We start from the raw sequence: 21,754 nt of genomic DNA on the forward strand, positions 1-21,754 counted from the left end.
AATTACCAATATTACCATCATCTCCATTATCATCAACATTCAGATGTATGTACTCAGGTCATGCCTGTGTCAAACAGCCCATGGCTCTATCGCTGGCAGGAGAAAGTCCACCGCGCTCTTATGGATGAGCGGGCACTACCTGCACTGGCTCTTGCCAGCATCTCCAGACGTCTTTTCCCCTCATTCATCACATTCTCATCACCTGGTTGCCCTCCTATATCCAGCATGCCTTTGTGCCACAGGCCCTTTGCATATGCCCTTTCTCCTGCCTGAAATGTGCTTCCTCCACCCTACTCCACTCCCATCCCTTCAATAGTGAACCCCTAAAAGGCTCTGCTCACCTCAGACATTACCTCTTCAGAGAAGCCCGCCTGCTGGCCTCCTGCCCCCTGTCCACACGGGAGCCCCTGGCCCTCGTGGCCCTGGACACCCCTCAGAGCACTTCTCACGGGTGTCACAGTACTAAACTCTGAAATTATGTCAGGAATATCAGCCTCCACATGTGAGCTCCGTGAGGCCAGGATCACACCCGTTTTGCTCCCAATTACAATGCAAACACCAAAGTCACTGTTGACCCAGTTGCCCCCGAATATCAGTTACACTGAATCATTCATTTCCAGAATCTCCCTGGTTTCGGAAACTCAGATTCTTTTCCACAAAGACAACCCATTACCTATATAACTAAACACACTTTAGCTTCCATGCCTTTGTAAAATTTTTCCACTCATTAAACGAACAAATCTGGGAAAACCCTCAGCTACATCCCGTGTCCTAATTTTTCAGCTCAGAAAAACATGGTCACTGCACCCAGAGCAGCTGCTCCCGATCCCGGCGGTGCCTCCTCGCAGCCCAGCCTCCGGCCACCCCTTCCTCAGAACACACACGGGGCTTGGGGCTGCCCCGCCAGTCACCCTTGGCTTGGGGATAAACACCAACCATGAGTAATGGCGGGTCACGTAGGCAAGTTGCGTTTTCAGCCCTGTCAGCAAAATCAGAGAGGGCCATGGTGGCCCCTTGCCCGGGGTTAGGGCCGCGCTCAGCGGGTCCACACACAGCAGCTTCCAACCGGCTGAGGAATGAGTGTACAGACCCAAAGGGGACCATGGGGCAGGAGGGCCCAGAGAGGCTTTGCCAAGATGCATTCATTGATTCCTCCACCCTCTCAATTGTCTATTGCAGCAGAGACTTGCTGAGTGACTACCATGTACCCCACCGGGGTGAGAGAGAACCAGGGAAGGCCAGGTCCTGCCCTCCTGTAGCCACGGCACAAACACAGTACCGCCCTCTGCGGGGAAACCCAGGGCTCCACCCCTTTCCCAGGCTCCCACCCTTGGTCCTCTGGGCTTCACGCCTGTGGGTGGCGGGGCTGGCTTTCAGAATGCTTCAGAGGGAACCTTCGAGAGGGGCAGTGCTGACGTCCATTCAAAATGATTCTCAATGAAGAAACCTTTCTTGATGCAGTGCGGCAAACAGGCTGCAGGCAATGATCACTATCAGCACCATTGGTGTGGTGACTGTGGTTGGGACTGGCCCAAAGAAGGTGGCCATCTGAGGAGGACTGGAAGAAGGGTGGACTGACTGTCCGACATAGGTGAGTTGAGGGAGGACTCAGGACTTGAGGTCACTGTCTGGTTGAGCCAGGGTGAATGAGCCCCACCGCAGTGCGGACCGGCCCCTGAGGGCAGGTGCTTGGCCTGAGCGTGGGGCCCCAGATGCTCACAAACAGCAGAAATTTACTGAGTGCCCCTCACTTGCTAGGTTCCTGTGGGGCTGGCGGGATAGAGGAGAGGGGACAGACGAAACAAACGAGCTGCAGGATGGGGTGGCAGAGGTGGCAAGGCAAGGGGGCTGTGGGCAGGGACGGGGGAAGGGGTGCGTGGGCAGGGAGGACTCCTGGAGGTGAGGGTGGGCAGTGAGCATGTCTGGGTGGCTCCAGGAGAGCTGACTCATGGGACTCCAGGGCTGGTGAACTTGAGAGAGAAAGGAGAGTGGGAATGGGAGAGGGCAGAGGGGCAAGGGCCAAGTCACAGGGGACCTGAGGGCCAGTGGACCACAGGGGACCGTCCAGGCCTCAGAGGGACCTGGGCTCTGCAAGTTGCTGGTTTCAAAAGCCAACCTGGCTGCTGGCGGGTGGGTTTCCCAGCTAGAGCAGCAGAATTTGTGGAGCCATGGGATTTGCAAAGAGATGTGTGAGGGTGTCAAGGACAAGGACATTGATGCAAGGAGGTGGGGGTCCCTACTGCCATCTCGTGAGTGGGGAGAGAGGAGACACAGAGTCCCAGAGTTTTCGCCCAAGCCTGATTCTTTGTGAAGGTAACAGAGATGCGTGTGACAGAGCCTCATTCTTCATGTCCCTGCCCACCGGCCTGGCACACACCACTCACGCACTCAGGTGTGCGCCCGGCAGTCACACAGGCACACACACCCTCAGTCTCACACACTCTCATGCACACACACACCCTCCCCTCCCCCCGGGCTCTGGAATGCCCAGGTTGGTCTTCATGAGGCTGATGACCGCCACTGGCATGGGGTTCCCCCTGACCAGGGTCAGCAGGGCCATTCCAGGGACAGCGGCCCCTGAAGCCCAGTCTGCCCCCGAGGAGCTTAAGTCCGATTGAAAGGACCTCCCCTTCTCCCCAAAGACATTTATTTGGGTGACGAAAACCACTTCCCAAACAGGTAGACAGCATTTTAAGAGAATTCCCATGAGAAAATCTGGACTGTTGCTTTCACACACGCGCGCGCACGCACACACACACACACACACCCCGTGAGCCTCCTGAGAAAGCTGTGTGTGCCCGTCTCCTGCCCGGGAACCCAGCCGGACCCATCAGGCAGCAGGCTACACACACACCCCGATCACCCAGTTCTCATCTGTGCAGGGTTCCGGGGTGCCTCAGCCTTTGGGGGTCCTCACTGCCGCCCCTCCTCACAGTGGCCTGATGGGGAAGCTGAAACAACAGAGGCTTTTGCTGGAAAGGGGAGCAGATCTCGGCTAGGGGGACAGGGAGGCGACAGGCAGTCCCTGGGAAGGGAAACCTAACCCTCAGGGAGATAGAAACGGGTGGGGAGTCCGACTCCAGCAGCTTGCCAGCCAAGGACAAGGGCTCTCACATGCTGTCACCCTGCCACACACATGTGCATACTGAACATGTGTGCAGACACACAATCCCACCCTCACACTGCCACACGAGACACCAACACACACACACACACACACACACACACACACACACACGGAACACTGGGTCTCCACTTGCTCTGAGCTGTCTGCTCCAGCATGGCCCTCCCTTTCAGCTGGAGCCAGCTCTGTGAAATGTCCCCTCTCCACATGACCCTCCAGGATGCCCCCCCCCCAGCTGCCACGTTGCCTAAGATCCTGAGAAATGAGGGAAAATTCCTTTAGAACTCACACCTCGAATTTCAGGCTTATACAATATTTTGAAAAATTGGGACTCAGTCCTCAGGCTCAGTCTGATGTCCTCAGGCTCAATCTGATGTGGACTCACTCGTGTCATCAGGCAGGTGGGGGCAGGTGGCAGTGGGGGGGGGGGGTGGAGAGTACAGGTCGTGATGGGGGTCCACACCTACCCCACCCTGACAGCTGAGAGCAAACTCCACAGAGCAAGAGAGGATGGCACAGGGCTGTGCGGGGGTCAAGATCAGGGCGCGGGAGTCCCAACCACCCCAACGCACCCCCTGCAATGCTCCTAAGGAATTTTCCTCCTGGGAGCCTCAGTTTCCTCATCTGTACAGTGGGTGTGGTGCATCTCATAGGGTTCTGGTGACAGTTAAATGACAACATACCGATACAGTTACAAGCCCGGGAAGCCCAAGAAAAGACAGTGGGGTGGGGTGGGGCAAACACGCAGACAGCTGCCTCCCCAGCAAACCCAGCGGAAAACCCGCAGCCTTCTCCTTTTCTCGCCGGCCGCGGAAGCCGGGCTTCCCCCAGGACCGCGCCTGCCTATCAGGAGCAGGGCCGCTCTCTCCGCCTGAAGGTGACTGTGGGGGCTCAGCTCCCCCTCCAGCTCCGCCTGGCTCCCACGGAGGAAAACGCCGAAGGAGTCCTCTCCTCCTGGTTCAAGCTTCCCCACTCCCTCCAAACCCACAAACAATTTTGCATATATTTAAATCTCCTCTGCTGTTTCCAGTCTTGAGCCCCCCTCCGCTCCCCCACCAAAAAGAGAAAGAAATTACAAAAGCCCGTCATTTGTCTCCGTCCCCGCACCCCATCTATCAGGCCGCCGAGCCCGTCGCCTCGAATGAGGCGCGCGCCCGGACGGCCGCTTTAATGGGGCGCCGCGTGCGACTGTGCGGCTGGCGAGGCGGGCGCAGCCGGCCGGCATTTGCATACATATTAAACGGAGCAGTAAAAAATGCAGACATGCAAACCATTTGGACGGGCTCCTCGGCGTAGAGCCGGCCAGGAAATCAATCTTCTGGTTTCTTAAAGGAAACCTGCTCGGGAGAGGTGGTGGCAAAGCCGAGCAACCGCAGGCCCTGGGAGGGGGAAGCCATCATCTATTTGTCCATCTGTCCGGCGAAGCCGAGCCAGTTGTGGGGGTCCTTCCCCCACCACAGCCCCACTGGAGCCACAGACAGGAAGCCATCATCTTGGGTGTGGGTCCTAGCTCAGCCTGCTGTGTGCCCTAGAGAAAGGGCTGGGCCCCTCTGAGCTCCAGGCACCTAGTGGTGCTAGTGGTAAGTTAGCATAGTGCCTCCCCCACTCCCAGCGGGTGCTGGAGATTTTCGCTTCACTTTGCGGCTCTGGGGCTTAAACCACTAACCCAAGGTGACCCAGCCACATTCTATACAGAGCCTGTATTCCAAGCAACCTGCGGAGGGGGTTGGCCAAGAGCACAGGCTCTGGTGGCAAGTGGCCTGAGTTCAGTCAGACTCTGTTCTGTATAAGCTGTGTGACCTTGGGCAAGTGCATCAACCTCTCTGTGTCCTGGGTGGGGGAGGGAAGAGAGGATGGATGCCTCTCTCTTAGGCATGTGGGATTAAAGTAGGTCAGTCAGTGCCTGGCACACAGTAAGTTCTCAACAAAAGGTGGCAGAGTGTGGAAGGAAAAACTCACAGTTTCTGGTGTGGTTTTTCTGGGTTAAAATCCCTCTCTTAGGTCAAGCCACTCCTCCCACAGGCTCTTTGCCTGTGAATGGGATGCTGATTCTCACAGGACCATCTAGCTTCCAGGGATGGCAGGGGGGCAGCACCACCACTACTGACTCCAGCCACATGTGGCCAACACGGCACCTCTGACGCCACTGCCACTGAGCCTGGCGTCCTCTGGCGGGTAAGGCCAAGCTCAGGGCCTAGGTTGGGCAACACCGTGACAGGCCCCAAACGTCTGTGGTACCAGGAAAGGCAAATATCCCTGAGTCTCAGCAGAGCAGGACCGGGGCTACTCGCTCCACCTGCGCTCTCCCTGAATCCCACTTTCCAGATGAGGAAACCGAGGCCCAGAAAGAGGTGCCATGGCTGCCAAGCTTGAAGGTGATAGAGCAGGGATCCGAATCTGGTCTGAATGACAGCAGAGGCCGCCTCCCGGGGGTCACTTGTAAATGCTGCCAGCGGACAGAGCTCGTTCTGCAGTGTTAGGGGACGCACTCCCCCAAACGGATGCAGAAAGAAACCCGTTCTGTGCCTGAGCTCCATCGACTATTCAGCACCCATGAAGGTCCTTCCTTGAAGAAAACTGGGAGAAGAAAGGAAACTGGGCTGTTGAGAAGCAGTGGCCTTCGTCCACGCATTCTATGCTCCTGGAGGCAAGGAGTGGCGGTGACAAGTGTGCCCAGGACGGGCTGAGCAGTGGGCAGTGCAGGGGAGGGGGTGGGGAGGGTGTGCACCCAGCCGGATGAGAGCAGCCATTCTCTCTGAGACACCCGGGCTTGAATGAAGAGCCAGGCTACAGCCAGGGTGGGGGTTGCCTTCAGTTGGGAGAGGGTCTTCTATGATTCAGAGCTTCCCACCTGAATGGCAACATAACCACCACCAGCACCCCCACCCCAATGTTGACTTGCAGCCTGGTGCCATGAAACTAAAAATGTTGAATCTTGGGTGTGGCCCAGTTCCATGGCGCCTTGCTGTGTGACCTTGGGCAAAGGCCCTGCCCTCTCTGGGCCAAGGTGGCTGAGCTGACTGCTCCCTCCACCCCCACCCCACCCCCACCTCCAGTCTCTCCTTGAGAGCCCCTCCCTTTCACCGCTAGCCTCCAGGCTCTCTAGGCCTCTCTGTCCCTCAGTTCTGTCTGCAGGCCCCAGAAGACAGGCCGCCCCCACTGCCTGGCAGGCAGAGGGTGGAGGAAGCTAGCAGGGTGGGAAAAGGCAGGAGGGGCAGGAGTTACAGGAACCGGCAGGGCCTGGGCGATTGCTCAACTGGGGAGCCGGCAGGCCAGCCTCCACAGGCCCTGCTTCCCCCAGCCCGCCCTCCCTCCTAGCTCTGCATTGCAAACATTCCTGGCCGACCTCGGTTGCTGCAGCCCCGGAAGGGGGAACTGCAGCAGACACAGCACGAGGCCGCCAGAAACACTTAACCCTTTCCCTCCTTCCTGGCAGAGCCTTCAGGTGGGAGGATGGGGCTGGGTGGCAGTGCCCGGGTTCCCAGGCTCTGAGTGCCCAGCTCAACTGCTGGCAGCCCTGGCTAGCCCCAGGTTACCAACCTGGATCAACAGGCTGACTGTCAGGCTCACAGTCTCCAGCCATGCAGTCACTCAGCAGACATTCCCAGAGCTCCCTGGCTTCTGGGCCCTACGCCTGCCAGCAGGCATGAAAATCTGACGGGGAGGCCCTCACAAAGCCCATGTTGGAATCATGATGAACAGGTGGCTTCAGATCATGCAATGAGGAGTGCTACAAGGCAGAAGTATAGGGTGAGCCTCACAGTGAACTAACGTGGTTCATTTAGGCAGGGAGGGCTTCCTGGAGGAAGTGACATTTAGTGAATCATAAGGCAAGAGGTAGAACGTTCCAGGTAGAGGATGCAGCAAGTTTGAGGCTCTAGACAGAAAAGAGAGGTTGGTACATTGCAATCTGAGTGCCTGGAAGAGAGGGTAAGGGGTGAAAAGTTGCCAGGTGGGAGAGCTTAGGGCCACTCTTGAGCTTGGACTGTCTTCTGAGGGCAGTGAGGAGACATGGGAGGGTTTTCCCTGGGAAATAACGTGGTCAAGTTCTGCTCTAGGCACTGAGATTTCCTTGAGTGAAAAACAGAATCTTAACAAAGGGAAATAGCACCTTTTCACATACAAACCAATATACTTGAAGTCCTGGACACCTGAACCACGTCAAAGTGCCACCAACAGGAGACATTTTGAATAGCAGCCTGGTAGCTGGGGCTGGCACGGAGTTCTCCTGGGGTGGTGGTAGGGGGGGTTCTGAGCTCTGCCATCCACAGGCCAGCTAGAGGCAGCAGGCTCAGGGTGGCTCCTCCTCCCAGGATGGGGTCTGCCCCTCCCACACCCCAGACACCACTCTGCAGACAGCTGGAGCTCAATGAATGCAGCAATCAGAATGTTGAAGTTGGGAGGGACTGAGACATCATCCAAGCCTCCAGCTTCCTCCTCGCTTTGGCAGCTGAAACAGGGACCCAGAGGCCGCAGTACTGGCCCGGGCTTCCACTGAGGGCAGGGGTGGCCGCACTGGGTCGGCCACAGTGCAGGATCCAGGCACTGAAAAGCCCACAACACATGTCCAGAGAGGAGGCCAGCATGCCTGTGATCTTGGCACCTACAGAGGATACCCCAAAATCTCTGAGGACCCTGCCACAACCAAAGCCGCCTTCCTCTCCCTCCTCCCATGAGGACTCAGGTCTCCTCAGGAGAGAGAGGCCCAAAAAACCAGACTCAAGTCCAGAAAACCAAGAACCATCGGGAAATGGACACTAAACCCAGCTAGCGGAGGGTGTCCACGCCGCTACTCCCTGAGCGCTAAAGCAGAGAGCCAGGGACAAAGGAGGTTAGTGGGAAACTTTCTAGACTGTACGTAGTCTTTTTTGCAGGGGACGAGTTTCCTTTTCTTCCGATTTTTTTAAATGAAGTATTACTCAGGACACCAACATACCAGAGAGATGAAAACAAAGCTGCCCGAACTGAAGAGGAAGGGATGCTCTTGCACACCTATGTGGGCTCTGTGTCCACCTGGCCAGCCTCCGGCTTCTCAGCGGGTCAGCAGGCAAGCCCAGAGGGCTGCGGACACCGAGGCCCAGGGAAGTGGAGGCCCTTGCTCACAGTCACACAGGGGTGGAGGCGGCGCGCCACGCCCAGCCTGACCCGAAGGCCGCCTCCATCTACCCAGACCCAGGCTGCGGGATGGGGAACCCACCCCTGTCTTCTGTTTTCTGAGTCTTTATACCTGGTCTGTTTGTTGTGACAGCACATTTAGCCTGAGCTCCCCAAGTCCTGCTCTGCAGGTTGAGACTTCCAAGGGGAAAACCCTCCCAGGAGGCTCTCTCTGTTGAAATCGTGCCCCAACAGGACAGGAAGGGGCTGGGCCAGCTCCATGCCTGCATAGGCCCCTTCCTTCCAGGAAGGAGGGGCCGAGCTCCTTCCAGACTCCTGAGGTCACCCTGCGGGAGGCCTGAGCAGCAGCTAAACTCTCTTTTGTGGCCCTGGGTCCACTCTTGGTCACAGAGCAAGGCTCCTTCCAGGCAAGAGATTTGCTATAAGCCTTCTTTGAACCTGGGAGCCACCACCGCCGGGACCAGGCATCAGCTTGGCCAGGATCCTTCGACCGGACCTGGGATTGCTCCTCCGAACCCTCGTCCCAACTAGAGGAGTTCGCCACCATCACTGCATCTTACAGACGGGATACTGAGGACCGCGAAGTCGCCTGCCTGGGCAGGCCTGGGGTGCGGTGTCTCGGCGCCCAGCCGCACGCCCTCCCCGCGAGCGCTCCCTGCCTCTCTGCCCAGCGTCCATGCGGCTCCAGCAGAGTGGAGATCCCCCCCGCCCAGCTTGCCCGCTCCTCATTTTGTTAATGTACAGGAAATAAATATTTGATCTCACCTATTTATTATTTGTATATCTTCAGCATTTATCCATCCTGTTTACTCTCCACTCCAGTCTTCTCCACATGGGTTCACCCGAGTCACCAATTTTGTCTCTGAACTTCCAGAAGGCAGAGCAGCTTGTGTTGCTACAGCCGTCATCACACACACAGGGAAAAAAAAATCTCATTTTATGTGTTTCATAGACTCGAGTGGTCTAACTTGAAAATACTGGAGGAGCCTACAGCTCGGGGACCGGGATAGCACAGTGCCATGATGCCCGCAAGGCACTGGCACAGGTGCGCGTGCAACAAATGGGGCTGGTTTATTATTCTTGCTGCTCACCGGAGCTTGGCGTACCTGGTCACCTCCTGGCCTCCCCCTCCGCCCTTCACCTCACAGGTTAGGAGGTTCACGTGTCACAATCCCTAACTGCCACTAAGTGGTAAGAAACCAACTGTGTGAATGAGCAAGTTATCTGGCCTTGTACTGAAGTGATGGTTGCCATGGTAGTCAGCCTGCAAGATGGTCTCCAACCGCTTCCTGCTTCCTGGTATTCACATCTCTGTAGGCACCTCCCACCATGAACAGAGCTGCCCTGTGTGACCACTAGGACATGGCAGATATGAGCAAATGTGCCACCCAGGCTAGGTCATAAAAGACACGACAGCGTCAGCCTTGTTCTCCCGCATCTCTCCCTCTGGGGGAAGCCGGCCACCACACAGTGAAGAAACTCAAGCAGCTCTACAGAGAAGTCCGTGTGGCATGGACCCCAGGCCTCCTGCCAACAGCCAGTACACCTTGCCAGCCCCGGAAAAGCACCTTCTTAGAAGTCCATCCTCCAGCCTGAGTCAAGCCGGCAGGTGGCTGCAGTCTAGCTAACATTTTGACTGTCACCTCAAAGGAGACCACAAGCTGGAACCATCCAGTCATGCCACTTCTGAATTACCTTCCCACAGAAACTGAGACAGAATAAATGCTTATTGTTTCAAGCCACTACCTTTGAGGTACTTTGTTATGCAGGAAACTGATTATTAATTAGGTAATTAATATAGGAACGGAGTGACCTTTTGGTTATGAAGGCCTTTCACTGACTGGGTTCCCAAAGTGTGATCCAAGAATATGCTCAGAAAAGCAATGGTTGGCCCGGTGGCTCAGTGGATAGAGAGTCAGCCTGGTATATAGACATCCCAGGTTTAATTCCTGGTCAGGGCACACAGAAGTGACCATCTGCTTCTCTCCCTCTTTTCCTCCCACAGCCAGTGACTCAATTGGTTTGAGTATGGCCCCAGGCACTGAGGATAGCTCAGCTGGTCCAAGCACATCAGCCTCAGGCACTAAAAATAGCTCGGTACTTGAGTATCAGCCCCAGGTGGGATTGCCTGGTAGTCCCTGGTCAGGCACATGTGGGGAGTCTGCCTCACTATCTCTCCTCCTCTCAGTTAAAAAAAAAAAAAAGAAAGAAACAAAGAAAAGCAATGGTCCATCAAGTGTGGATGGACTGTGGACTTCTATCTCTTATTTGAGATTCCCAGTGCTCCCTGGTATGTCCAAACAGACCCACATGGGCCAGGAAGCCCAGCACTCTCCTAACCTAGCACTTCTCAGCAGTCTTTGTGACACTCTTTGGGAAACAAAGGCAAACCGTCACAGCAGCAGGACCCTGGAGCATAGATTATGCTCCATATAAAAACAAAACCACTCCTAGCCTGATATTCAGGGTTTGGTCTGTAGCATTTTATACAAGACGAAGTGGCTGGCTGACCACAACAAACCACCTCTCTGCTTTCCTTTTCCATTGGAGGGGCTGGGTTCATCCTGAGTCCCCGCGGGTCCCACCAGTCAGTGGTATTGGTCAGGGGTCTGGGCCAGCATCTGGCTGTGAACCTCGGCCTATCTGGGGAGCATTTAGGATTCAGGTTTTCATTCCCAGATTCTGTGGCTCCAGTTCCCATCAGCTCCGTAGCCCATGACACATGGGCCGTGCTGTGCCCTTGAACTCTCCACCCTCGTCCTCAATGCCAGTGCCTCAGAGCTGATTATTTCTTGGTGGGAATACAACCGTGATCTTAAAACGCAAGCACTGGAAAACAGCATTTGATATAGAAAAATTCATTTCACAAGCAACTTTTTCAGAGCGAATCCACCCCCAGCAAGGGAAGGTTGTGCTCAGAAAACCACATTCCTTTGGGCCCCTGGGGCTGTGTGGGGGGAGGACAGAGTTCTTTCCACACACTAGGAGGCAGAGGTCTTTCCTTTTGTAGAAAACATAATTTTACCCTCATGTTACTTCATCTTTTCCAGCATGAACATTCTGGAGCTCTCAGGCCAGTCTGGAGCCGTCATTTCCAGACACCGAGTGGCCTGCCCTCCTCCCTTGGCTGTGGGCACCTCACCAGGCAGGGTGTGGCCCCCACGGGCCCAGCATCTGCCTCAGCTGGAAGCCCCCGCCTGGGCCTCTGCATCAGAATCCGTATTGGAACATTAGCCCCAGGGGAGTCAGGGCACAAAGTGGGATTGCTCGGATGCCCCCTGAAACTGCCCTCAGCCTGCCCACAATGGGCTGCCATGCCTGCTCTCCTCTCTCCCTGCCCCAGCTCTCTGATTCCAGAGAGCTTCTCAGAGGGGTTCCGTGTGCACCCTACACCTCCACACCCCCCAATCCAGTGAGATGGTCAGGGCCCGACAGGGTGGACGTCAGGAGACCTGAACAAGAGGGCATAACAACGGTATAGACACCATGCCCTCACAGAGCACTCACAACCCAGGAGGGAGGCACTGGGACCCAGAGGGTCAGAGAGGGGAAGCCACCGACCATGGTCACACAGCCAGAAAATGGCACGGCCTGGCTGACCCCACAGCCACTGAGATCTCCCCAGACACCCTGCTGCTGCCTGAGGACTTCCTTGATGGGGCTAGGGGCTGTCAAAGAGCTGCATTCCCACCCCAACTGGCTTAACCAAGAGGTTCCCAATCAGGGGTGCTTTGGGGGACCCTCAAAGGCTCTCTGGGGGCGCTCCATGCCATTTACAGCCTCTTGAAATGCCCCACGGTCACTGCAAAGGTGCAGAGACGGAGGGCCAGGCCCCCTGGGCCTACATTCATCACTCTCCTTTGCTTCGGACGGGATGATACCAGCCGCTGGGCCCACTCAGACTCTCCGGGCTGAGCTGACCAGGCACCATGGTTGCCCTTGATCAACCCCAAATGGGAAAGATTATATTACTCAACAGATACAGTTTGCTTCTTGGGCAAACACGGTCCTTGGGGCCAATCACAGCTGGAGTGACTTTTCTGGTGGGAAAGTAGAGAGGAATTCGCTTAGAAACCTGCGTTACCAAAGGGAGGGGCGTCTCAGTTATCTTCCAGCAGCAGCCTCTGCTTTCTCGTATTTTCTTCCAGAGGCCAGCGTGTCCCTAACCCAACCCAGCCCCGTGGGTGCTGGGGTGCAGAGGCAGCCCCCTGGGAGGCGAGGACGCGAGGGGTCCGCGGAGCCCACGTCCCAGGTCTTCACCAGATGCTCCTCACGTCACGTTCTCCACGAGAGCTGACCTTGACGTGCAGGCTCTTGTCCGCAGCTTTCCAGGGGAGGCGGGAGGAACCCAGCCCCAGACAGGCTGCAACGGCTTGTACAGACCTGCCGCTGGACGGGCGCGGGCCTCCCTGCGCGGACGGACCTGCCGCTGGACGGGCGCGGGCCTCTCTGCGCGGACGGACCTGCCTCTGGACGGGCGCGGGCCTCCCTGCGCGGACGGACCTGCCGCTGGACGGGCGCGGGCCTCCCTGCGCGGACGGACCTGCGGCTGGACGGGCGCGGGCCTCCCTGCGCGGACGGACCTGCGGCTGGACGGGCGCGGGCCTCTCTGCGCGGACGGACCTGCCGCTGGACGGGCGCGGGCCTCTCTGCGCGGACGGACCTGCCGCTGGACGGGCGCGGGTCTCTCTGCGCGGACGGACCTGCCGCTGGACGGGCGCGGGCCTCTCTGCGCGGACGGACCTGCCGCTGGACGGGCGCGGGCCTCCCTGCGCGGACGGACCTGCGGCTGGACGGGCGCGGGCCTCCCTGCGCGGACGGACCTGCCGCTGGACGGGCGCGGGCCTCTCTGCGCGGACGGACCTGCCTCTGGACGGGCGCGGGCCTCCCTGCGCGGACGGACCTGCGGCTGGACGGGCGCGGGTCTCTCTGCGCGGACGGACCTGCGGCTGGACGGGCGCGGGTCTCTCTGCGCGGACGGACCTGCCGCTGGACGGGCGCGGGTCTCTCTGCGCGGACGGACCTGCCGCTGGACGGGCGCGGGCCTCCCTGCGCGGACGGACCTGCGGATGGACCTGCCGCTGGACGGGCGCGGGTCTCTCTGCGCGGCTGCCCCTCGGCTCTGCCTTGGCACCTTTCTGCCCACCTTGGGCGTGTCCGAGCGTGCATGTAGGGGCAAGTGGGGGCTCTCTGGCTCCTTCTAGGTGGAGCCCTCCTGTCCACCCGTTCAACCTGCACCTCACACCCTCAGGAGGTTTGAGGCCTGGGAGGTTACGGTCAGAACTCAGAGGTCAATGGCCAGGGCTCTGAAGTCCAATGGATGCAGGGGGCCCAACATCAACTGACGAACTCACCTCACAACCCCTCGTCTGGACATGCTTCCTCTACCTAGCGACATCTTGCTGGTTGTGGGGACCCCAGAGCTCATGGCTACTGAAAGCTGTCCTTCTATCCAGGACCTGAAGTCACCTTTGGGCACAGGGTTTATGGAAGAAGGGCACAGTTGCTTCTTAAAAATGGTTCTCACGGGTCTGAGGAGCAGGAGCTGGAGATCCTGGACGAGAGGCCCCTTGACCACGGACTAGAACATCACACAGAAGGACAAGCCAACAAATACAACCCAAGAGGACTCCATTTTCAGGTACAAAAAATGCACCATCCATCCATCAGCCACAGTGAAGAGCCTAGAACTCTGACAGGGATGCAAAAAAACCAGGGGATTCTTTTAGAGCAAGGTCCTGTGGGGATCTTTCCAGCAATTCTTTATGGGATGGTCGGTGACTCAGCCTCAGGTGCTCTGCGATGCCCTGTGCTTTCCCTGGTCTGTTAGTGTGTTCCCATCTCCTAGGAGACAGAGCCCCTCCAGGGCAGGGACCACCTCTGGTTCGTCTCTGTGCCCTGACAGCTCGCCCAGTCCTCTGCGGTCAGCACTCAAAGTCCCGAGGTTGTGTTGCCCACATCAAGCTGAGCCCCTGCTAGAAGCCGGGTTCCTGTCCATTCCTCAGCTGAACAGAGCACCCAGGTCTAAAGTCAGGCTCATCAGCTTCTCATGGGGAACCCCCTCCCGGCCTCATTTTCCTTGCCTGGAAAATGGCCATCTCTGCCACCCCCCACGTGCACCTCGGAGTTGCTGGGAGGACAACTGAAACAGGACACGCCCATAAGCATGGTCTCAAGATCCTGCCTTCCAAGGGCCAGACGCAGTGCTGGGCACAAGGCAGGCACTCGGTTCTGTTTGGGGCTCAGATTTTTTTTTTAAAAAAACAACATTTCTTAAAGTACAGGGATAAGAATCGTAATATGGCCTGCAGCCATACCACCCTGAACATACCCAATCCCGTCTGACCTCAGAAGCCAAGCAGGGTCAGGCCTGGTTAGCACCTGGATGGGGGAATCATATATCATCTGTGGAAAGTGAGTTTTTTTCAAAGAAGATGCTTGACCTCTTTCTCCCCACCTACCGCCAGGCATCAAGATGGATATTTCCCCTGAATGTCCCCATTTTACAGAGGAGGAAGAGGTCAAATGAAGTCCCCAAAGTTACCACCATGTGGACTAGTCAAGCTCCTAACCATCAGCATCTCAGGTATACTACCCGGCCTCTCTTAAGACATTTGCTTAAACCCGCAGAACCAGGGGCTCCATCACAGAGATGAGAAACAGTGATCAACTGTCCATATGAATTAATCAAGCCAGAATTCACATAGTAAAGTCATAGCCACTTCAAAGATGTCTCCAAATAAGGTCACACAAAAACCAGGTACTTCTGAAAGAGTACAACTTCCCCAAGACTGAGCCAAGTCTGGCCAACTTTCATCCAATTCCCTAGTAAGCCAGGAAAAGGTGGGGAGGGTCAGATCCAGTTCAGAAGCCTCCTGGGTTTTTAGTACAAGGCCTGAGAACTGGGGTGGGGTGGGGGCTGGGGGAGGTAGTGGAGGAATTCATGCTCTGTGGCTTTCTTGAGGGTGGTCTCAGAGAGGGTCTCTTAAGCAGCTGTGTGAGATGGTGATTAGAATCCAGGTGGGCTCTGGAGCCACAGAAACCTGGGGTTCCCTCCTGGCAAGCTGTGTGACTTCTGTGACCCTCAGTCTCTTCATCTTAAATGTGTCTAGCAAAGCTCTATTGTCCAGCTGCTGTTTGTAGAGCTGGTGCTGGGTGCCAGGTACTCAGCAATGAATAGGAGAGACCAGACTGGGACCTTCACCAAGCTCACTGCCTAACAGGGGAGACAGCAAATGTGGAGACTAACAGATTCCAATTCCAGCTAAAAGGATGAGAAGCACCTCTATCTCAGGCTGGTGCTGAGGGCTCAGAGTGTGCCTCCAAGTCAAGGCAGAGCCCAGCATTGAGCACGTGGTCAACACTCAGTCTCTGAAAACTTGCTTTTGTTGCCACCGCTGCTATTATTATTTCTGTAACCTGAATAAAACTGGGCTGCCTTGGGGCCCAGTCTCATCACCATGTCACGTTCAAAAGAAACACCAGTCTGACATCCCAACATCAGTGAAGAGCAGTTTAAATCTTCCTGATCTCTCAGAAACACCAAAGGGGAACTCCTTTGCACACCACACACAAAGCATTCTCAAGACTCTCTGTGCCAATTTATCTGCCTGGAAGGTCTCACGGGAGCTGCTCCAGAAACATCTCCCTTCCTTGCACCTCCTTTTTATTCTTCTCAGAGGCAGGGGCTGCTAGGCCTGGCCTCAGAAGATAGGGGACTAGGTGGGTCCAGGCTCTGCCATGTTGCTTAAATGCTCCGTGCCTCAGTTTCCTCATCTGCAAAATGTGAATGGCAGCAGACCTGCCTTCAATGAGTGATCGTGGAGTCAGTGAGTCCCAACAACTCTCCAGGTCCAACCACCCAGGGGCAGCCCCACCTGCCACCCCTCCGGCCCTGAAACTTCCTGAGGAGGGAGCAGCAAAGGCCAGGACCATGGCATTAAGGTGACATTCTCCGTCCTCCACAGGAGGCACACAAGGGGTAGCTACCCTTGAGTGCCATCTCAAACTGTCAGTGCTCAGAAGGCGGGGCTAGGTGTTCCCCAGGCACTCGAGGCACTGGGAAGATACCCCGCCAATCGAGGGCGCTGCTTGCCCGAAGCCTGGGCAGCATGCTTCCACCTCCTTCCAGCTGCCAGGGCCCCACACTAGGGATCTGGATGCCTCGCTTCCTGAGGCGCTCTGAGCCGGGCATGTGGTTCCTGCCCTCACAGGGCTCACAGTCCTGTGTGCCAGGCAGATGATCTGCGTCTGATCATGAGATGAGACACCCAAGGGCAGCAGGAGAGGACCAGCTGGGGCATCAAGGAGGGCTTCCCGGAGGAAGAGGCACTGAGGGGAAGGGCTGTAGTGAGAGAAAGGTAAGGAGTTCCAGGCCACAGCCTGGGTAAAGGCCTGAAAGAGAGAAAGTCATGGGCTCAAGGAGCTGGAAGAAGCTATCCCCACCTCCCCCAGGAGGTAGTTTATCAGGTACCATCACCTACACCTGCTCACTTAATGCTGACCAGGCCCCCCACCCCAGAGGGGAGTCAGAGGGCAGGAACTCTCCCAATTCAAAGATGGGGAGACCAGCTCTAAGAGAGAAAATGGTGATTCCTGGCTGGGACCAGAGCCCCATCTCCTGACTCCTGGATCAGATGAGAGAATCAAGATGCCAAGACTGGGCCCAGATGCAACCCTGGCATCTGCCCAGTGGTCAGTCAGCTCATTATCGTCACCCCATTTTACAGATGAAGAAACTGAGGCTTAGTGAGACCACAACATCCCTCAAGGCCTGCTTTTTCCCCTCTGTCTCTGGGGACCCAGGACAAACCAGAGGTACCAAGATGTCCTCCCCAGGTGGGGCAGAGAACAGCCAGGATGAGGGTGACTCTGGGTAAAGAAGAAGGGGAGGGATGGGTTGGAAAACGGACACCAGGCAGGGAAAGGCGGAGGAATGTGGGTGGGGACAGGGATGGGCCTTGCCAGGAGGCCAGTCAGGGAGGGGCCTAGAACCCTAAGCAGCCCCCTCACTCACTCCTGGGTGAGACCCCGACTTCCCAGAAGACACCCCCCTCCAGCTGGGCGGGGAAAAGGACCACCGCCTCCTGGCCGCCCAATCAGACACACTCCCAGTCTGATGGGGGAGGCAGCTCGGGCCGAGGGCTCCCGGGGCCTTCCCGGAGGAGCCCCCACCCCGCCGACCAGCCCCGGACTCTGCGGCCCACCGCCCACCGCCCCCAGCCTCATTAGCACCGACGCCCGTCGTCCTCCCCTCGGCTTCCGGTGGCTCCAGAATTTAAAGGTTAAATCCTAACCTCGTCTCAGCAGTTTCTCCCGGCTTTGCCTACCCAGCGCCAGTTGCTGGTAATTATATGCATCTCCGAGCAGCCAATCAGCTGTCAGACTGACAGATACTGATCTTTTCGTTTTATTTTTAGCTCTGTGCTTCCCCCTCTAGTTGCAAAAAAAAATTCTGTTTGTTCTGTGTGCTGCTGCTTGGCTCTCATCTCCGCTAGCCAGGCGGGAGCAGGCAGCCGGAGGCTGGAGCCTCCTGTCCCTCCAGAAAGGGGAGAACCAAGCTGCCCCCCATCTGCGGCCCCCCAGGGCTGCGATGGGGATGGGAAGAGGCTGGGTGCCACCTGCAGAGGCACCCGGGAGGCTAAGGGAGTGGGAGAGGAGCTGTTCTTGGCCTTGCAGCCGCTTGTGAAGAAAGCAAGTCCTTACCTGCAGGCTGCAGGCTAGGAGAGACCGAGACAGCAGAGAAAGGGAGAAGAGCAGAGGCAGAGAGGAAGCCAGGCTGAGAACAAGAAAAAGAAAGGAGTGGAAGGGAAAAAGGATAAGCTCTAGCCGCCTAGAATTATTCTTCCCCCAGAACCTAACAGAAAGAAGCAGGAATGGCTGCCAGCCAAGCGAGCACTGGAATCGGAGTCCAGAGGGGGCTTTCCATCCAGGCCCGCAGAGCTCAAAGGGACCTGGGCTACTCTTCCCAGGCTTGGTTGGCCTATCTACCCTGTGAAGGGCAAGTGAAGTGCTCTTCAGACTCCTTTTGTGGGTCATTCCAGAAAGTTCTGTGGACCTCGCTGGAGGCCCCAGGAGGCTGGCAGGTGTGGGGGCCTGGCATGTGGGAGGCCCCTGTTCACACAGGGTCTCTGGGAGGAGTGGAGGGAGGAATCTGAGGCCCAGGCAAGCTCTTAGGTCCCAGAGTCTCCAGACAATTGAAGGATGGAAATGATTGCGAAGTTTTCTTCCATCATCACAACACTCTACAGTTTGCAAAGCACTTCCCTCTTTTCAAGAGACTCTGTTCCTGCCCCATAGTTAGCCTCAGGATGAAGTAATAGCGATTAGTCCTCAGGGGAAAGGAAGGCGCTGTTGCCCAGTCATTTAGGCTCTGTAGCACAACTGACGTGGGTTCAAGCCCCAGGGCTGCTGTTTACCAGCTCTCTGAGCCTGAGCAAAAGATCTCAGCTCTCTGGGTCCCAGCACCCCCACTGGAAGGTAAGCCCCAAAGCCACCCATGTCACAGGATTGCTCTAGGGAGTGAAGTCACACCATATAGGTGCTCCCCATGGCCCCAGCATCTACAGGGCCCAGCACACTCACGAGCAGGTATTATCAGCGTCTCCCTTTTGCAGATGGGGAAACTGAGGTTCATGTGACTCGTAATTGGCAGAGCTGGGACTAGAACCCCCCCCCCTTTTCTTGGCTTCCTTTTCTCTGACACCACAGATGGCGCGCTGAGAATAAAGGGAAAGGAGAGCGGGGAGAAGGGAATTAGGAGACAGAGCGAGATGGAGGGAGGCAGCAGCACCGTGATCAATTACTTGGGCTATAAATTTCTGCTGTTTTGCAACGTGAACACACAACCTCAGAGAAGCATCACTGGCTGGGTCTGTTGGAAAAATCAAACAGCCAAGCTTCCAATGGTGGGAAGGAGAGGAGGAGAGGGGATGAGCTCCAGTGTAGGGTCCAAGTGGCTGCTGGTGTGGACAGAGGTCAAGGACCCATGGGAAGGAGTGAAGGAGGGGAGAGATCCAAGTGGGGGTGGGCTTGGGAGCTGCCTGGAGCCCCCTGGGGAGGGAGTGGCCCTCCTCCTCCTCTTCCCTCAGTAGCCTTTCTCCCACTGCTGCGAGAGGTAAAAGCAGTTAGTTCCTGGGCAGTCCTGTCTACCACACAGCCACCTGGCCAGACGCCGGCCTCTGCCTTCACAGGTGGTCCCGGGGGCTGCTGGGCAGGGGCTTGCGGAACGTTAACTCCCTCATCTGTACAATGGGGATGATGAAGGCATTCATCTCCAAGAGATGGTGTCGGGGATCAAAAAGATCTAGGATGTAAACGGTTTAGCCTGGCGCCCGACACACACAAAAATAGAGTTAATGTTGCTATTATTATATGAAGATAACCAAGGCTAAAGGGTTTGTAAAGGGCTAAAGGTAGTTTGGAGACTGACTGAATTATTTAAAAGATGGGCGGGGCTTCCTCCCTCTGAGGGACAGTAGTGGAAAGGGTTGCCCACAGTGGGGATATAACAGACTTGACCTGTCTCTTCTCCCAGCACGTGGGGGCCTGGAGCAAGGACCAGGGTACGATCTTCTGTGGTCGGGAAGCAGGGCCAGAGTGAGACAGCCCCGGCTCCTAGCCCCCACCTTCTGGGGCCTTGCCTTAGCCCATTGAGGGAGAGCGCCATAGGAGCAGAGGCCAGCTTGTCCCTCTGGAATCCAAACGCTCCAGAGAGGGATTCCGGAACAACCCTCTCAGGGCCTTCCACCCCATGGAATTACAAAGCCCACCGCATTTCAGAAGCAACCCCCGAGGCGTGCGAACCAGCCCCAGACCATGGCTTTAAGGAGCTGTTGATCAGAAAAGTACAGTTACCACTGACCCTGAACACTGGTGTCTGAACCCCAGACAATGGCCAAAGTCATTGGGGGTGGGGGTGGGGGGTCAGGATGGAACAGGGAAGCCAGAGACTGCAGACATAATGAAATGAGGAAAGCTGGGGTAGAGGGGCCTGAGGGTGAGGGGTGAAGCTGATAATCGGGGTCCTGGAGGAGATGCCTTGGGTTTAGTGGGTACCAGGCATAGGGCCAGAAGGGCACACTCCTCGGCTGGGGGATGGCAGGCCGAAAGCCGTGGGGAGCTTGCTGTTTTGAAGGAAACCAAAGATGGATTCCCTTAAAACAAAAAGAAGCTTCCCTGGATGCGAATAATAAAAATGTTATTTTAGTTAGGATGGGCTAATGGCTATAACAAACAGCTTCCAAATAAAAGCTTATTTCTTGCTCATGGTAGTCTACTTTTGGCTAGTGGGGTAAAGGACCAGGGCCCTGCTCCACACGGTCACTCAGGGGCCCAGGCTCTTTTGTTTTGTGGCTCTGTCATCTTCTAGGGCCTTATCCTCCTCTGCAATAATCTTGTGGATGGGAAAGGAGAGAGAGTGTGGATGGCATGGAAGGAATTAATGGACCAGGTTAGAAGGAGAGGAGGCACTTCAGCTCACATTCCATTGGCCAGAGCACAGTCATGTGGCCATGCCTAACTGCAAGGGAGACTGGGAAATGTAGTCCAGCTGCAGGCCCAAGGGGAAAAGAATGAACCAGGGTTTGCTGAAAATATAGCAGTCTCTACCACAAATGCTATCCTCTTTGAGTGGATGGGCTGATGCTCACAAAGCATCCAGTGTAGAGTCTGGCCACTGATGTGTGTGCCAAAGTTTGTTATCTGTCCTGTATACCCAGATGGACCACTGCCCATTAAAGCAACAGCTTAGCTGCGCAAAGTCACCTTAGCAAGGCCTTGGTGCAGAGTAACCTTGATCCTTCTGGCCTCACTACCCACAGCAGGAGGTAGAACTAAGGATTCCCCAGCCACCGTCTCCCCTCCCCCATCAAACATCCCCCAGAGTCCTAGGAGGGGCTGAGAAGGCCCCAGCTGACCCACACAGTCCAGTCAGCTGCACTGAATAAAGCAGCGTAAGGTCCTGGAGTGTCAGAATGGGAGGCCAGCACAGGCGTGCAGGAGGAGAAACTGAGGCCCAGAGAGGGGCCACCTTGCCCAGGGTCACACTGCGGATCTGGGCAGACCCAGGATCTACATTCAAATCTAATCACTCAAGTCTGAGCCACAGAAATGGACTGTTCAGCTTGAGCAGAAAGGGTTTCACCCCTAGACTGAGGAGGAGCGTAGGCAGGCCCCAGCAGGGACACAGCCAGGGCGTCTTGGAGAGCAGGGGACACTCTACCCTCAGGGACTGGCCACCGGGAGGAGAAAGGAGTATCTGTCCTCAGGGGAGGAGGGCTGCTGACCCAGCCAGGGCCACCGGCCCATCCCTAGGCAAGGAAGGACTGTGGCATCTGACAGCCCACTCCCCAGCTGCACACAGGGGGGGAATTCCCCAGGAGACAATTGGGGGGCTTTTGCTGGGAATGGGAGTTGGGGGCGGTGCTGGGCCAGCCAGCACAGCAGATGTCTGCTCTGGCCGCCTTCACCAGGGTTGTGCAATCGAAACAAAACAACCACGGGGCTGGTTTCCTG

At 56.5% G+C, this 21,754-nt stretch overlaps 1 protein-coding gene and 1 long non-coding RNA gene across 2 annotated transcripts in view; both read right to left on the minus strand.

The window, feature by feature from the left end:
• Positions 1–790: 790 nt before the first annotated feature.
• On the minus strand, positions 791–17,563 carry LOC136323937 (uncharacterized). The gene is made up of 3 exons (XR_010729029.1): positions 17,536–17,563; positions 9,005–9,134; positions 791–5,701 (listed from the first exon to the last, which is right to left on the minus strand). It is a non-coding gene; the product is annotated as an uncharacterized lncRNA (long non-coding RNA).
• Positions 17,564–19,425: 1,862 nt separating this feature from the next.
• The window catches only part of LOC136322139 (uncharacterized), a 100,210-nt gene continuing 97,881 nt past the window's right edge, over positions 19,426–21,754 (minus strand). Inside the window, exon 8 of the mRNA XM_066254294.1 lies at positions 19,426–19,544. Coding sequence (XP_066110391.1) covers positions 19,426–19,544 — 119 coding nt within the window. The remainder of the gene's footprint in view (positions 19,545–21,754) is intronic.

The sequence above is a fragment of the Saccopteryx bilineata genome, chromosome 2 (genome assembly GCF_036850765.1).
Source record: "Saccopteryx bilineata isolate mSacBil1 chromosome 2, mSacBil1_pri_phased_curated, whole genome shotgun sequence".
Lineage (NCBI taxonomy): Eukaryota > Metazoa > Chordata > Mammalia > Chiroptera > Emballonuridae > Saccopteryx > Saccopteryx bilineata.